At 38.0% G+C, this 18,361-nt stretch overlaps 1 protein-coding gene across 1 annotated transcript; it reads right to left on the bottom strand.

The window, feature by feature from the left end:
- On the bottom strand, positions 1-13,783 carry piga (phosphatidylinositol glycan anchor biosynthesis, class A). The gene is made up of 7 exons (XM_015021681.1): positions 13,621-13,783; positions 12,113-12,585; positions 10,442-10,712; positions 6,078-6,210; positions 5,635-5,767; positions 2,397-2,603; positions 1-1,395 (listed from the first exon to the last, which is right to left on the bottom strand). The coding sequence occupies exons 2-7, from the start codon at positions 12,548-12,550 to the stop codon at positions 1,150-1,152; spliced, it is 1,428 nt and encodes a 475-aa protein (XP_014877167.1). The 5' UTR covers positions 12,551-12,585; positions 13,621-13,783; the 3' UTR covers positions 1-1,149.
- Positions 13,784-18,361: the final 4,578 nt, after the last annotated feature.

The raw sequence follows: 18,361 nt of genomic DNA, 5'->3' as shown, positions 1-18,361 counted from the left end.
GTGCAATTATGGCACTGTGCAAAAGTTTAAAATCTGAGTTCTTTATGCGTCTTTTCCAGAGTCTGATTTCTGTCTCAAGTTTTTAGTTGTCTTGGTCAGTAGTTTTCAAGACTATTTGAACATTCATCAATAGTTTCTTATGGACTCTCCCTGCGTTTTTGTGCTCATTCTAAGACCAGTATGCAGTTCTGGTACTTGGGCAGTACGTCGCTAAAAATGAGTTAAAGCTGCAGTATGTAACTTTTATAAACAACATGATTTTTTTTTTACATATCTGTTAAAACTGTCACAATGTTGTGACAGTACGTTATGAGAAAGACAATTTGTGAAAAGGTCAATCTCCTGCACCTCTTCCCAGATCTACCTGATCAATAACAACCAATCCGAAACAGGAGGAGGGTCTTAGCACTGTCAATCAACCTCATGTACTCACTCCTAAGTGTGCTAATGGGGGAGAAACAACTTACCTCTACAAGAAAACCATTTATTCACCATCATCAATGAATATGATAACTATACTGAGCATTCACAACAGGCTTTGCTAGCTGCAGCGTAGCAGAAGGACGGGGAGAGGGGATGAGTAGCGCCACACTAGTTTGTGATTGATGGCGCTAAGGCCTGCCACCTGGCTCTGATTATCACTGGGAGCACTGGGAGAAGACAGAGGAGCACTATTTTTTCACAGATTACCTGTTTCGTACCATAGTGTCATGACATAGTGACAGTTTCAACAAATACGTAAAAAGCAGACAATGTGGAAGAGAGAAAATAAGGATTAGAAATAAACTGTCAACCTGCAGAATTTTAAATATACAAACTATGAAGATATTCCACCCCAAAAAATTCAGAACTACAAATCAAGACCAGCTTTAAATTCATTTTAAAAGGAGTTTCTTTCTACTTTCCTTTAATTTTAAAAGAAAGCATAAAGAAACAAATGAGGTCTTTTTTGCACTGAACCATATGCTGTATAAATCTTTAAAAAGTGTACAAACACCTTTAACACAAAGTCCCTGTTGTTAATAAAATGTAAACACCGATAAGGATTCTCCTGAGCACATTCACAAGAGCGTCGGCTGGACTCCTGCAACACGGCGTCAAGAGCCGGAGACCAGATGTTATCGTTTCCGCTACTCGCTTCATGGCGCGTTAGCAACCAGCATCGCTAGACTTAGACTTCCTACTCTCCTTCCACAGACCATGTGGGCCTGTGGCATCCACAGCCATGTCCATGTGCCGGTCTGGTGCCAACCACCGCAGGAGCAGCAGAAACAGGAAGTCCAGCACAGCACAAAGGGCGAAAATGGAGCCTGCAACGGGGCCGCAGTGAGACCTGAGTCTCCGTAACCTCCTGTCCAGTGGAAGCACCTCTTCTCCAGCTACTCTGTCATACACCTGGGGGATCAAGGGGAACAGCGACAATCACTGTAGAGCATTTACCTTTATCTGTCAGTGAGCTATATAAACATCAACACGTACAGAAGGGAGAACATAAACGGTAGACATTCGAAATGAGATCATCCACCGATCATAATCATGTTGGAAAAAACGGAGCCACCCACTTCGAGTGGAAAGTTGTGACCTAGCAGGCTCTGTTGTTTTTGCAAAGTGTGAGTTTTCATTGCGGAAGGCAGCATGTCAGCACTTGCCTAATACAAGGCAATGTTTGAGCTTACAAGAAAGTGAAACTCATTTAGATTACTATGACCCCATTATGTCTAAAAATAAAGTGTTTCTTAGGGGATAAAAAAATGAATAGATGTGACGTCTAAATGTGTATTATCTAGGAAAATGTCCTTGTACTGAAATTATATTGTAAAACATGCTCATGAATAATTTCCTGGATTTTATGCCCATTGGTTGCGACATTTTGGGTTTTTTATCTTTATATGTCGTTTCTACAAACAAAACGTATCTGATATGAGATATGCCAAATATGATGAAATATAATCTCAGAAGTTGTAAGAGAATGCGTTTGATAAAAGCACTTCCAAGCCAATAAACCTTTATTCTCATTTTGTTATGGCTAGAGCTGTCTACTTTCTCTTAGGATTTGGCTCTGAATCAACTGAATTTCGACCTTTTAGAATCTCAATTTGACGCAATTTTGTTTGCTTGCCGTATTATCCAGAAATTTCCACATTTATTGGGAAAGATGTGTAAAAAAAAAAACAATTAAAGGTTGGATTTTTATTTTTTTGGGGGGTGAAATCATGCTACTGCAAAAACAAATGACTTGCGTGACTCTGAACTTGGCAACAGATCCAAGCATTCATGTCGAGTTCCAACAAGAACCAACCTAAAACAGAATCCTGCCAGTTTTTTGCAAAAACCATCTTTTCTTGGAACTTCCCCCAGCTACAGTCAGAGGCTGTTGCGTTATTTTACAGTCTTACCTTTTCAGTCCTCTCTGCCACATTTTTCCACGTGTAGAGGTTCTTCACGCGAGAGTGGATGGAGGCGGGTGAGGGCACCGAGCCAGACCTCTGCTTGGAAATTACCTTCTCTAATCCAGCACACAAGGAACGAACGGTCGGTTCACACAGTGTGATCAGATCCTCGGGCAACACCTCTGGAATTCCACCCACACGAGTGCTCACCACCTGATGATAAACCAACGCATGGTCAGGATCTCCTCAAGTCAGACATGCCAAGTTCCTCAGATGAGTCAAAATAGTTCCTTGGTATTATATATCATCACACTAATAGAGTGGAAAAACGGAGCAGGTGTCATAACCTGCTTTACTGTGACAGTTGTAGAAAAAAATCAAGAGCAGCCACATTTCAAGTAAATGTTGTGTAATTGGTGAACATGGTTCTCCTGTGTATAATCTCAGCGGATATGCAGCTTTTCTCTGGAGGCCATAGAGCACAGGTGTCAAACTCAGGGTTCACGGGCCACAACTGGCCCTCTCAATGTTAAAGGGACATTTAATTTAAACTTTAAGATAACAGCTGTTTGCTTAAATGTTATTTTATCAGTCAAATCAATTCAGTTTTCATTTGTACAGAACCAAATTACACCGATTTAAAAAGACGCTAGAAATCGCTACGTTTTAAGAAGCGCTAATCGATCACAGAGGAAACTATAATGTTTCAACAGTTTAATGTCAATACATTCTGCAACGTTCTGCCCTTGGAGCACATCTATGACGTAGATGTGGCCCAAACCTGCCTTACAGCCTTGTTAGAGGACGGGAGTAGCAGACGGGATACAAAAGTGAGGAAGTTTAAAGCAGGTTATAAAAGAATGTGCTTGAATTATCATCAATGGAGCAATATCAACTCATCTGCAAACCTACCGAAGCATGGCCTAGTCAGAGTCTAAAGCTAAACCCAATTAAGAATCTGTGGTAAAATGGTCCCCATCCAATCCTACTGAGTTTCAGCTACTTTGCAAAGAAGAATGGTGAAAACGTGCAGTCCATAAAGTTTCTAAAGCTTGCAGAGACATAACCCAAAAGATCAGCAGCTACACGAGATGTGAGATTTACTTCTGCAAAATACCGAGCACAAACATTACAGTTTCACGCGCCACTTTGTGTTGGTCTGTCGCATAATAACCCAATGAAATAAATATATTAAGGTTTTTGTGGTAACTTCACAAAAAAAAAAGTTAAAATCGTAACAAGACAGACAGGAAAACCATCAAAAATAACCCAACACAAAGAAACAGAACAAGTCTCTTGCAGATCTCAAATAAACTGTCATTTTATTGAAACAACTGCATCTTGGTTGGTGTTCTGCAGATCTTTCCTCGAGATCAGCATTTGAGATAAAAGCACAGGGATCTCCTGTCTGAGCAATATGACCACTGCTGCTTAGTGAACAGTTTTTAGTCTTTTTTTTGCTACATAGGTCAATCTGAATGAGTAACTGGATTCTCTAGACCCAGTTTTTAGAATCACCCATCAGTTAACCGGAAGGAAGGAAAACTGCTCCCGCAATACTTAAAACGTGGGATTTTCTCGTAAACCGAACAGCTGATGATAAATGTTGCAACCACAGCACTAATATTTTCACTTCAGCTTTTTTCTTCTCAGCAGGGTAAGAGTTGCTCTGCTAGGTTAGTCACCAAATGGATCAGTTTCTCTGGTATTGTCATCAGACTATTATTCCCTGATGGTCTGATGCAAATGTTCACTTGAATAATCCTGTTTGTCACTCAATGTGCACAGCTGACCTCCACTGTCAGCTGTGGAAAGCTGACCGTTCGAGATGTGCATTCATTAATGTTGCCGCTTCATTAAATCCTTACATACACTCATGTTCGAAATAATATCAGCGTTTAAAAGTTCAAAATAGATTTCATTTCCATGCACAGATAGATTATTAGTATTTATAGCGCTGTTCAGAAACTATGTTTCTTTACAAGCTGAAACAGCTACTGCATGAACTGAAAACATATTTACAGCTTAGCTTTTTCTGAATCCTTAAACTCATATTGGGTTATAGCAGCTGCTTCCGGGAACACACAGACCAGACCAGCTATTCCAGTCCAGGATGATTATGTAGTTTATTTTTCCCCATGAATGGGATTTGCAAGAGCTGTTTGTTGATACCTTGGTGTCACTTACAATTGTTACAGAACACATTAGACAACAGCAGACCATATTTAATCACTTTGTTGCAGATCAGCAGCTGAGATTTTGCCATTTTTGCTACGTTTTGGTCTCATTGCCGTCTTTCTGGTTTTGGCCGCCATTTTAAAACTTAGCAGAGCAACCGTAAATTTTCCTGCACTCGTTTATATATAATTACCTCTACTCAACTTTTTAAATCAGACTTCTTCAAAGTAAAACGTGGAACGCCCCATTTAGCTCTGGAGACACATACGGTATATAAGGCCCATCAGATTGGCGCCTGTTTTCCACAGAATGAATGACACTGCTGATTAAAATCTGCACTCCTTTTGTTTTTAAATGAGCACCACTTAAATAAATAAATAAAAAATCCGGTTACACAGGATGAGCCGGACCATGACTGTTGAATCTGATTGTTTTCTATTGCTCTACGACACTTAATAATAAATGATTAACCCTGTAGAAATGCCATTTCTCCCAAAAACGATAGCTGATCTGGTTATTCGTGTTGGACTTCCCATTACCTGCACACAAGAAATATTTTGTACTCTAATGCTAATTTTAGTATTTATCTATGCAAGTGTAGCTTATAAATACACTGAAGCAAATTAGATATCACTTATTTTTTTTCCTCCCATTTACATTCAGAATTTAAAGGTTATATTAATCTTACTTTCTGATATTTTCTATATCTAAATTAATTTTCAATTTGCTTTGCATGCTCACATGAATTACTGTGGTTATTGTTGCATCACCTGACCAGAGAGGTGATGCAACAGTGATGCAACCAGTGATGGGAGTCAAAAAGGAAGGCTTGCTCTTGTTCATGTCCCAACTCAACCACAATAAAACAGAAGTGAAACTTTTCCAGACTAGAGGACAAGACTGCACAAGACTGTTTTTCCATTGAACAAGGAATTGCGTTTTCTTTCAGGGATTCCCTTCTCACTCGAAAGGGGTTTCCCTTTCGAGTTTAGTCTATTGTTAGGATCTTTACTCTGAAATCCTTCTGATTTCATAACCCTGAATAAGGGTTTGCGTGAGAGCACACCTGCAGTCCACAGCTGGCTCCCTCCACAATGGCCATGCAGAAGGCCTCGGTCAGCGACGTGTTCAGGAAGATGTGACCTTGAACCAGGACGCCTCGCACGTCTTTATGTTCCAGGGCACCAAGCAGACGTACCCTGCAGGAAAACAGAAACAGGATGCAGACGCATTTCGTAAGGACAGCTTCTGGACTTACGATCAGTCACACAAAGACGTGCCAAGAAAAAGTTTATCTTGGTTAAAAGCCAAAAAGCATTGACAGATTTAAGCTCAGACATCTTTTGAGTCACACTGACAGAGCAGGTCTGACCAGGAGATAAAGTGTTGCTTATCATTTTTAAGGGTGATTTTCCTAGGAAAATCACTCATATACAAACTGTGTCCTTAAGAGATTAAATAAACTCTTGTCCGTGGATGATATCAGGACTTGTATCCGTCCAGCAGTACCTGTCATGAAGTTGGTATTTTTCTCTCACTTCCTCCAGCACGAGTCTCTTCGGTCCCTCGCCGCCAATTAAGAAATGCAGATCGGGATGTTTGAGGCAAAGTTCTGGGATTATTCCGCCAAGCAGGTCGATTCCTGAACATGAACACAGAACATGAACTCAGTTAAAGCGAACCAGCCATCTACATTCAGCATCATTTTTGAGGCAGACGTTCTGTGACTTAGGATATGTTTTCTCATGAGACTCAATTGTCAGATCAAAAGAAAGTTTTGAAAATAAGAACCTTAAAGTAAATATGAAATATACCTTTCATTTAGCTCATGTTTCTGTAGCAAAAAAGATGGTTATTTATAATATTGTAATGTTCAATGTCAAGTCAAACTCATCATAATAAACAGAAATAAAGGCTTGAAAACACCACTCCGTGTGTACTCATTTTGTTTTCTATAAACGCCAGATTTCTGTAAGGCAAAGCCTTGACCAAGCAAAAGATTTTTCCAACTGAGACATGAAACTCTGCAGCTGCTCCAGTGTTACCCCGGCCTGTCTGTTTAAAGGGCATCTGCAGGTTTCAGCAAGTCACATTTATGACGTTTTAAGACTGTTTTTAATGTCACTCCTCATCCCGATGTATTACAATTAAACATAGCAAAAACTCTTATTTCTGGAATCTGCCTGAGGCTCTTGGCAGTGAATGTGCTCTTCGCTCACTGTATATAGATCGCTACAGTCTCCACATAGTGCCAAACTTTAAATGTTTTTTGGGTTTTTATGCACAGAATGAACCTAGCCTCACATGGGTTGGCAACAGAAGTGAGCCAGTTGTGAAAAGTCAGTCAACGGGCAATAAATCTGCACTTACCCATAATGGACACACACAAAACAAAACAAAAAAAAACATAAAAATAAAATCGAGCTAGCAAGGTAATATTAGCAGCTAGTTACAGGGTAACCTCAACTGCATTGACTGACAAAACTCAATGACCATGTCTGCACGCAACTTTTTCCTGACAGAAAAATCCTGCAAGGAAAAAAATATATACACATATGGCATTAAACAGCACTGCTACAACAAAACCTAAGACTTGTGATTAACAAATCTAAGGGCAATGTACCTTTTTCTAATGAATTTAGGACATTGTAAGGCGTTAATTTTAGAAACATGATTTAAATGACGTGTGGACACCCAGATTAAGGTGGACATATACATCTTGCTGGGTTTGCAGTAAAAAGCAGAACATTTGAATCTTCTGATCGCTAACTGAGCAGAGCTCCGTGAGATATCCAAACCTGCTGATTAAACTTCTCCCCATCTCGTCATTGACCTGTTTCATGTGGTTTTAGGTTTTCACGACGGTGTTTGTTCACTAATGTTCTCTAGCAAATCTCCGATGTCTTCAGAGTTGAAAAAGATCAAGTGGTATGAACACCTTTGGATGCACTTTAGTTGATTTTGGAACAGATTTGACGCTCCAATCAAGTACAAGCTCTTGGCAACAGAACAGAACGGGTCCAACAAGTTTCCACATGATGGCAAGGAAAAGACATTGTTTATATATTTAAGTTTTAACACAAAGGGTGTTTTTTAGACCTCCAGAGAAAGACTAAAGCTGATTCACAAGTCAGTTTTTGCTCAAGCGCTTGATGTGGTAGTTGAGACGAAGCTTCTTCAACATTCATGAGTGTTTTGTATTCCAACACCACAATCTCATTCATCGTCACGGTTGAAGGATGAAGATTCAAAATGTCGAATTTGAGTTGGAACACAGAAGCATGTTTGTTTTTTCAGGTGTTAATACCAGTGTCCGATTGCACAAGGTGCACAGAATTAGTGAAAGCATTTCACTAAAGTGCTTTTACCACTTTAATGTCTTAGTTTAAACAAAATTAACCAAACTTTAAACATTAAACAAAGGTTAATTATTATTAAACATCAACTTGATTAGAGAGAAACATGGAGATAACAGATTGAATTAGACTCTTTATTGAAATATACTATTGGCAGCAGCAACTAATTAGGGTAATAATTAATACAATGAAAGGCACATTGATAAGCCTGTTCACTTACATATTTCCTGTAAAAGTAGTTGGTGACGTGGCAGGTTGCAAAACAGTCAGGAAGTGCCAACAATATGCAAAGGTGAATGAGAATAAGTAGGGCAGAATTTGCTCTTTGTTGTATAATGCTCTCAGGAAGTACCAGTTTTATTTAGAGATGCTCTGACCCTGGATTTTGGGGTTCCACTCTTGATTTCTTCATTTAAATATCTGCCAATACCCATATTTGTCAGTCCACACACACACCGTGATTTGAGGCTCTAGCATCATAATACATTGCCATTTACTTTAAAGGTATCAGAATAAAGGGGCTATGTGTCATGCGTGTGCAACTCCAACCGGGCCGACATTTAAATGTTCACTGGTTACCGTGGTTTCCTGCATTTATCCGGCTGTTTTAACATTAGCTAGCATGTTGTGGGCATACTACAACTGTTTATCACAGCGTAATAAAATAAGTTAGTTTAAATCAAATTGACATTAGTTAATGAGATGCGTCTTAATGATCCATATAAGAATTAAATGCAGGTGAGTCGATAAATTACGAGAGAAAATGACTCAAACTTCGGTGGCAGATGTCATCACTAGGAATATTTTTAAAAAACTGAATTTATATTTTGCTTGCAAAGGACAAATAGAATACAATCATTTCTTCCTATTTTGTCATCAGTGGGAAAATGGAGATGTAGCTGCACCCAACAAGGCAGATGAGAAACTAAGCCTTCAGAAATTGAAAATCCAACGGGTTGATCCGGAAGCAGTACGAGGTACAGAGACGCTGTGCTAAAAATAAAACCTCTGACAACTGTAGATGCTGCAAATTTTCACGTGGGAGTTACGCCAGGAGGAGAGAGAGGTGATCACTGGTGGTGAATTGTCAAATATTTTATTAGTGTAATAGTAAATAGTTTAAATAGTTAGAATAATGTATTCTTGGCTGCCTTCTGAAGGCGACATGAACAGCAGAGTGGCTGCTGACGCAACGTGACATCGACTGATAATACCTCTGTACTTGAAGTCAAGTATAGAAGGTCAAGAATGGTAGGGTTAGATATACCCGACCCAATAACGACCTCTATACCTCTATACTTGGGGTCAGTCATTGGGTCGGGGATATCTAACCCTGCCATTCTATCGCGCCTTTATTGGCTCCACATGATGCTTACAAAAGTTAACTTTCTGTTCTCCAATAAAGGTTCTTACACTTTTCTAATGTAAAAGTGGCACAGGTTTTCTGACTAAAGAACGAAAATGAAAGGAAAGACACAAAGAAACAAAGAACGAACAGAATCACACATGGATGAAAGACAGAAGGACTGTAAAAGGGAAAAACACCAGGAAAGCACTGATACCATCGTTTTCCGTAGTTTTCCAGTTAGCTTTGCTGTTGCTGCTGAAGCTCATTGTAGCTCCTCTACAAAGCTTCCAGCATCTATCCTCAGTTATTAATACTGTAACAATCCAACAGTTGTCTGAAAACACTCTGTTAAATTTATTCGTGCATTATAAAATGCATGCCTGGGATCATTATAAGACAAGTTTTTTGAGAGAACCCATCACATGCTCGAAGATTTTCTTTACTTTTGGATTACGCAAGTCAAATGGTGTATTCTGTCTCGAACACCTCTTCACATTAATGTCTTCACAAGCCAGGACACCTCACGCATAATTATTTCCATGCAATAAGACTTGACATGGTGCCATAGAACGTTGACTTCTTGAAAGAGTTCCAGGCTGTTGACACACAGATCAAAATTTCTCAAACTTTCACCCTAACAGAAGGGTGAACTGACAAACCCTTTAGTAAAAATTTGTTCTTTTACCATGATTGTGATGAATCACACACGTACGCATGCACTGCAAAGACAAAGATAACCTTTAACCGAGTACTAAAACTGGTTTAACAAGGATGGCATTTGCTTTTACTACGTCTCATAAGTACGGAAGCTTAACGTTTATTATTCCTCATCGCTACAAGCAGGTTTTAATCAATTTTATGCATTCATTTTGGAAGCTTTGTGTAGATTTTTAGCACCTCTAAATTTTGTTTATTGTTGCAAATTAATGGAATAAGACAGAGCCAACGTAGTACGTGGCAGTAATTTAGAGGTGCCGATCATTTTTGGCCACTTTTTAATTTTCAAGTCACACTTAAAGTTTCAGATGAGTTTATATTGAGACCAGTCAGCTACTTTCTGAGTGGCTTTAACTGAGTTTTGGCTCCTTTTCTGAATCACAAAGCCTCTTCAACTGTAAGCATCAAAGAAGGCAGAAATAACCCAAAGAAGACCCTCAGTATCGCTGTACCTTTACGGTAGACAAGCCGGCTGATGACAACAATTGTGATCCGGTCGGGTGGACGCTGTGAAGGGTCCGGGGTGAAATCCGTGGGGTCGACGGCGTTGGGGATAACGGACACGATCTCTGGGTTGAGTGCTGCCCGTAGAACCGTGTTCTCCTTACTGGTGTACGAGACGCACACGATGTGATTGGTGTCACAGAGCGACACGGTCAGGAGCTTGTTGGTCAACACGGAGCTGACGTCAGCAAACCCGAAGAGAGAGTGGTCAGTGAACACCTGAAGAGAAAAAAAGGCTCTTATGTTCATAACAGCGACGAAATGAGAATAGTTTGGTCAGATTCTGGTTTCTGTTAAATGCTACAATTTCCTGGGATCAAAACTGTAGCCCTTCCAGCAAACATTAAAGATGCATTATTTATATTAACAGCAGAGGATAAATTTCATTTTGTGGGAGAGAAAGATTTTATTATTTATTTCAAAACAAAGAAAATGACTATGGAGATTAAATTCTACACGTTTCAGCATTTTATGTTAGTTACTAGTATCAGTTACTGTAAACAGCAGTGTCTCTTGATGTTCCTCAGTGAATGTACATCACTAACTTAGAGTGCATTCACACCAGCCCTGTTTGGTCCACTTTTATCAAACTCTGGTTCATTTGCCTATAAAGTCTGGTTTACTTGGGTAAGTGAGAATGCGCAATGGAACTCTAGTTCGCAAACTCTGGTTAGCCTAAATTCCTATAGGTCTCAGTTTGGTTGAAGTGAACTCTGGTGCAGTTTGAATCCATATGAGGGTGGCAAGAGGACCAGAGACCGCTCCAAAAGCAAGAAGTGGACAAGAAGCGCAGGGCATTATGGGTAAATACAACCAAAACAAGTGTGTGTCTCTAGCGCTAGTGGGACAAATATCTTGTGGTCTTTTACCAAGATATTTTTAGTTGACAAAAGAGATGGCAACCACTAAAATCTGACATCACTCCATTTGTGTACATTTCGTGAAGAAAGAAGTTCTTAGCAGTGTCTTCTTCTTCAGAGGTTTTCATGTTGTTTCTTGGTGCAGCACCACCACAGGCGAGGAGGGCAGGGAACGGGTTTTTCCCAAGGGTTTGGTTTATTTGAAACAGTGCAGTATGAACCACCTGAATATGTAACAAACGTTGCAATTTTGGACACCAATCGAACCAAGTCTACCAGACTATCAGGTGTGAAAGTACCTTAAGATACTTCATCTCTAGATTTCTCTAGAGAAAAGGCAAGATACTAGAAAGACCAAAACATCAATAAAATGACCAGAAAGTCTAGCTCTTGTAGAAACAGCCAGAATGAATAGATCTAATGTTTCATTGCATCAAGAGTACAATTACTGTAATTTTCCTTTTCCTTTGTTACATATTTTATGTTACTTTTGTGATTTTTTTTAGACTTTGATGACACTAAAAACTGCTGTTTGAATCTTCCTCTCCCAGAAAAAAAACAAACGTCCATGCTTAAGAATGTTTTAGTCAAAGGAACCTGGAAGAGCCGAGGCACAGCGTGTTCACCAAACAAACACTCACTAATCAGGACAGACAAGGCCAAAACCAGTCTGACTGAAGTCAACAATATTTTAGTTTTTAACAATAAATGACCTGCAGCTGATGAGCCTAAACACATCCAAGACGTCAGGTCACGTACCGTGTTCAGGCCCAGCGTCTTGGCGTGGAACAGTGCATCGTGGGCCATAGCAGAGAAGGAGCTGTGTGCGTGCACCACGGTGATGCGCTCCCTGACAAACACACAGCGCAGTAGTGGGAGGCTGTGGAAGCAGGTGGTGGCTGTGGACTGGTTGTACATCACCTGCAGGGGCAGGTAGTAGACCTTCAGGCCGTTGGTCAGGTACCGGACGCCTTTCCTACTGCCATAGGCGTGCGTGGCGATTACCACCTTGTGTCCCTTTTCAATCAGACACTGAGACAGCTGGTAAATATGACTTTCTACTCCTCCCATATTTGGATAGAAAAAGTCTGACACCATGCAGATGTTGTGCTTCCGGCTGTGGACCTTAGAAGCATCTCCAGATTCAGTCTGAGATGAGGGAGTGTTCATAGCTCCAACTTTCCTTCTCTGGCCCATTGTTCAGTCTTCTGATGGACTGAAGTCAGTCAGTCCTGAAACATTTGTATAAGAGATCAAATAAAGAATCAACCAGAGACGCCTGATAGAAAACAACCAATCCAAAGGAAAATTTACCAGACGAAGCTAACATAGTTGTAGGATAATACACTTAATCAATATATTACAGTACATACATAAATACAAGCTCAATCAAAAAGGAAAGTTTTAAGCTTCAACTTAAGAATTGACACATGGTCTAAGACTTTGATTAACTTTGCTTGTTTCTCTAACTTATTTATTCTTCTACTTCAGAACTGATTACTGTCATGTTCTGAATGACTGAATCCATATTTTACCCAATTGATACCAAATTACCAGCTGGTGTCTGGGTTCTGAAACATTTTTGACATTCAAAATTTTTCAAATTTCCAAAATTCAGAGCACATTCTCTCTTTTTTTGCCAGATTTTTACATCCATGGATGGATGGATTGTTGAAAACGTAGTTTAGTTGACAGACGGATGGAGGAGTGGATGGATAGATGGTTCATAGCCAAAAATACATGAATGAATGATGGCAAAATCTGCAGAAACCACACAATGCATGCAGATGGATAAATGGATAAAAGGTGGGATGGACATAAACTTCTATACTTTTCCAGACTGTTGACTTCTGCAGTTACTTGCATTATGTATTTGAAACAAAATTGTTCACTTAACAGTTCAAAAACTTCACAGACTTAATGTTAAATATGTTTTGATATCTATAACAGAATAAAAACCTCGATGACAAGTGCTTTCATATGTCTGTCGCTGTCAAATCAGCTTTTATCTGTAGTTGCTTCCTATGACGGCTGTTTTAAAAGCGGGTTTCTCCTCTCACTAAATTTGTCTGACAACGTAACTAGTGGACCCCCATTGCTACAAATACATAATCTAAAAATATTTAACCTCAGGTTTAAGGTAACAAATCCAGGTTTACTTCCATTCATCACGGCTAACTGATTCATTAGCATTAGCATTTACCATCCGTTTCTTTCCCCCTCTTGGCGAAAACAACTTGACATTTCCGTGATCCCAACTGTCTTACCTTTGACGTCAATGTCAGTCTTGTCACAACTTGTTAGACAGACATTTGGACTTTTAGCTTCGTTTTTCAGTTACTACCTCCATGCTAAGCGCATAGCCGCCCCCTTGAAAACATACTACCGCGACACGTAGATGACGTAAAAGTGAAACTACACGGTGTATGGCATGCCGTTAAACATAAAATCAGTTTAACCATAAATTCCAGATAAGTGAAATTGGTTAATAAATCGACATAATAGTTCATTATTTATGTAATAATATAATAAACTATAATTTGTTAATTAACTATTATTAGTTAATTATTAGCTATATTATAGCTATAATATATTATATTTTATTTAGACAAAATACCTAACTGAGATATCTTTAATCAAATTCTGACAAGTATAAATGATGTAAGAATTACAATTGATTTGTAAATCCATTTGATCCATTGTAGATTTCTTGAATTGTACATTTCAACTCAAGAAATCAACAAAGAATTACTGACTAATTTCAACAATTAAATTATGACTAGCCATAATTCCTAAACAGATATCTTAAGTGATGTCAATATTAAATATATCTTAAATGTATTTTCCAATAGGAAATATAAGATTTGACCAGTGAAAAATAAATTGCAGATATATTTTATGCAAATAATGACTAGGCAAAAATTAATTTAGAAATATCTAGAACTGTAATTTTGACTAGTCAGAATTGCTTTTATGATATTTCAGTATCATTACTAATAATAATTACTCTGTCTAGTCAAAGCATCCCAGATTTACGAAACATTTAGAAATTTTAATGAAGAAAATGAAAGGAAATGGGGAAGAAAGTTTGAAAAATGTTCCATTTTAAGATTGTGAATGGGTTGACACTAGTACTTTTAGCTGTTTTAGCACATATAACTATTGTCAAGTGCTATGTGTGTGTTTGAAGAAAATAAATAGACAATATTTTCTGGAGCAGTCTTCAAGTTTATGAAGTTTTTGTTCTCCGCATATTCTACATTTTGGCATTTTTAGTCAAGGACACCCAACATTCTGCAGGCAGTGTTTGGATAGCTCAGTGGCTGCACTATGGAGGCTACTCCCCTAGGAAATGTTTTAAGTTATGAACTGTCATAAAAATAACAAAAAACATTTGTTATGTGTATGTTTTAAACTCATATTATACCCCCTCCCTAACTCCTTCTGAATTAGGGAAAAGTCATAACAATTAATCTCCACACCATCCACAGGTCCATTTTACAATCATAATCACTTTTGCACTGATATATCATAAAATGATGTGTTGGGCAACTCATCACGAAATGTGCACATCATAAAATTTAAAACTTTGTACAAAATGGAAACAAAACATCAGCAACCTGTTTTTATTATTTTAAACATAAATATAGAAAGAATTTTTTTGTCATTACTAAAAATCCTTTGCAACCTTAGTTTGTACTGTAAAGGATTTTTTAAATTGAATTTTTATTTTAAATGTTGCTTCTAAATATGGTAGATAATTAAATGTTTTCAGAAGTTAACACCAAAAGTCTGCTTAATTTTTTGAACAGACATAAACACCCAAGTTACAAACATAGTTTATAACTAAAAATTGTAACGTAGCTGTAAAAATGAACATGACCTCTGAGCTGTAAGATATGTTATTGCCACACTTTGTTAGTGGTTAATCCAGTTCAACAGATGGCACTGTTTATGGAACATTGAAACCTGTTATTGACAAGCATCATTTATCTTTACAGACTTGTCTTTTGACAGTAAATGAAGAAGCTACAGTGGAAAGAGGTGAAGTAAGATGATATGGCAACTTTGGTTTCTACAGTTGTTATCTTACCCGAGTCAACAGCACTTATATCACATCCCGCAAATGGCAGGTGTTTTATAATCTTTCTGTTATGATTCAGTGTGACCTATTATAAATCGAATCAGATACAGAATATAACCACAAACAGATAAGGTGAATCACCTTGTTAAACAAATACTGCAGAAATGGATCAAGAGGCAGAAACTCACCCTCTTCCCACCAGAATGCGTCTTAACAAGCCCGACCACAGGACTGCCGACGCAGCAAACTCTCAGCCATCATCCGGTTGCTCAACACCTAATGTCTCTTTGAGTGACACAAGATTAATTTGTTTTTTTGATTTTGTGAAAGGTCGTTGTGAAAGTAAATCTGAGAAAAATGTACTTGCTGGCTCAGAATGTGCAGCTCTTTGTTTTACAGCGTTAATCTGAGTTGACGCCATAATGTTTACTTCACCTAGACGTAGGAACTATTCCTGATCATCGTATTTCAAAGGTACGAGAGACAAATCCATTTTCATTTGATCAGACATTTAACTTTTGTCACAGTGACTTCATTTCCATATGTATATGTGTAACAAATTTTACTGGGAATATTGGGTTATTTGTTTCCATGCATGTCATCATCTGGAGTACCACATATTTTTTGTTTAATGAAAAATAACATTTATTTTTTTCTGCTCTTTCTTAACTCTACATTTCATTAGGTTGCTGTACATAGGGTATTGTTCCATGTTCTTCTAATTGAGAGTCTTAATCCCTTTAATTATTCCTTACCGCCAAAGTAAAACATTTTGATTGTTAATATTTTTCGGGAGAATATTGAACAAAGCTATAGACTCCAATAAACTCCTGAGAAAAAAAAAAGATACTAGAATGTTTCTGGTGGTGGGCTTCATCAGGGTCATCCAAGAAAAGCTGCTGAGTCAGATGATGGAGCGATTTTTTTAAGGAAGTAAATAAAAAGGGGATAAAAGGTCATAGCCAACCAAGTGTGAAATAAAAAAGACAACATTAATGACTCTTCCTTCGGCTTAGGAACAAATGAAAAATTTATCCCTGAAATACTTTCTACCAAGAGTCTTTTGTTTTTGCTTTCTCATTTAATGTATCTTGAGTCCTGGTATCACTGTGAAATAAGAAATCCCTGTTAATCTGTCACACTTTACTGAAGTTAATGTTCTAATTGGGGGATTAAAACAAAGGAAAGGGGCAAAAGATGTACTGTGAATCCATTCCTCTAAAATTTGGTCACTCAATCTTGTATACATTCACTTTTGTATGTCACAATTGAAACACCGACATAAAACACTAAATTCAATGAATATTTTTTTGTTAAAATTTGCTCTTTGTTTCTTTTATAAACTTTTATTTCCTTCTTTTAACCACAAAACATGACGTAAAACACAGAGTTCCTTTATTATGTAACATGAGAAAGACTTGTCAGCTAATTTTCTAGAAAAAAAAAAGAATTTTGCTACTAAGTTTCACAGAATATATCTGCTGAGAAAATGATGTGTATATTTGTATTCAGCCCTGTTTAATCTTATGCCTTGAACAATAATAAAGCACAAGCATGATTAATAACATAAAAAGTAAACCTTGTAAACTAGTTTTGTGATTTACTCTCATTATTAATCAAGAGGACTAAGAAACACAGCAGACGGTCATGGAGAAAGTTGTGGAGAAGATTGCAAATAAATGTGAGAAGCATATTGAACCTTTGGGCCTGCATTGTGAGCATTGTGTGTTTGAGAAAACATGGAACAACATCCCTCGCCTTGGGGATGTGAAAGTGAACTGTTCGACCTGTCATTGTGATCACTTGTCATCTGAAACTGGAATGAACATACGGCACGACTGCAACCAAAAAATGGCTGCCGATATAAGCTGACAGGCTGGACGAAGAGAGCGTTGGTCAGAAAAGATGCCGCTGCTTACCGTAAAACACAGAAATCCTGTGGAAGGAGATGCTCTGGTTGAAAAAGTTTGACCTGCATGCAATAAACAATGGAAAAGTTTCACTTCACAACTGCTCAGAGTTTATAGCAAGATGGACAGACCTAAATACAAGAAAACCCCATCAAAAGATTCACCTTCCCAAAACAAGAAGCTACAAAGAAATGTTTTACGTCAAAGCGCATTCATATAGTCTGTGTTAAGAACTGACTATAAACCTGTCCGATCTGACTGAGCTTGAGTTATTTTAAGATAAGTGGGCAGAAATATTTCCTTCCTGATGTGCAAAGCTTGTAAAAACGTTAAGGTGTGGCTGCAGCTTATTGATTCAGGACAGCTGAATGCTCTCCACACTTTTTAGATTTGTATTTGTGAAGTATTAGACACATAAATGAGAAACACAACAGAAACACTGGGAAAATAATATTGATGTAAGAGAACACAGGGAGATGAATACATGACATGATAGATTGATAAACTGATGTAGCAAAATCGAAATAAATGAGAGGAGATCAAAATGGAAACCCAAATGAGACCTAAATCAGTAAAGTCCAAGTTATTACATTCAAATTAGAGTTATATGTTTAATAAATAAATACATTTGCAGTCATATATACTAAATTAGGATATTGCTATATTAAGTTAATTTATTTCAGAAACTCAATTCACTAACTGGTTATAGATAAATTCAGCACACATTGAAGGTTTCAAGCCTTTATTTCTGTCAACTATGATGAGTTTGAAATATATTTTTGGGGGTTGTCCATAATTCTGACATGCATAAATGAGGACTCAGTAAGACAGACTTAAATAAGTAAACGCACTTATTAAGCAATCCAAATACATTTATAGATTAAGAAAGCTGAACATTTGGAGACCAGTCGGAGGGACAAAGTCAATAAAAGTCACCCCTGAAACCAGAGTTTCTCTGCCTTTTGTAGGGGTGCAGGGAGCACACCCACAGCTTCCCATACTTGGCATCACTGC

Source organism: Poecilia latipinna, unplaced genomic scaffold (genome assembly GCF_001443285.1).
Source record: "Poecilia latipinna isolate Pla-1442-1.1 unplaced genomic scaffold, P_latipinna-1.0 Scaffold2828, whole genome shotgun sequence".
Classification (NCBI taxonomy): domain Eukaryota; kingdom Metazoa; phylum Chordata; class Actinopteri; order Cyprinodontiformes; family Poeciliidae; genus Poecilia; species Poecilia latipinna.
This window is presented reverse-complemented; position numbering and strand designations above follow the sequence as displayed.

Bases quoted from the DNA above. Each gene is read 5' to 3' on its own strand.
- piga (XM_015021681.1), bottom strand. From the start codon at position 12,550: ATGGGCCAGAGAAGGAAAGTTGGAGCTATGAACACTCCCTCATCTCAG. The intron at 5,768-6,077 runs GTACTGCTGGAC...GTTTTCCTGCAG, and splicing joins AAATACCAACTTCATGACAG to GGTACGTCTGCTTGGTGCCC. The intron at 2,604-5,634 runs GTGTGCTCTCAC...GTTTATCATCAG, and splicing joins GAGCCAGCTGTGGACTGCAG to GTGGTGAGCACTCGTGTGGG.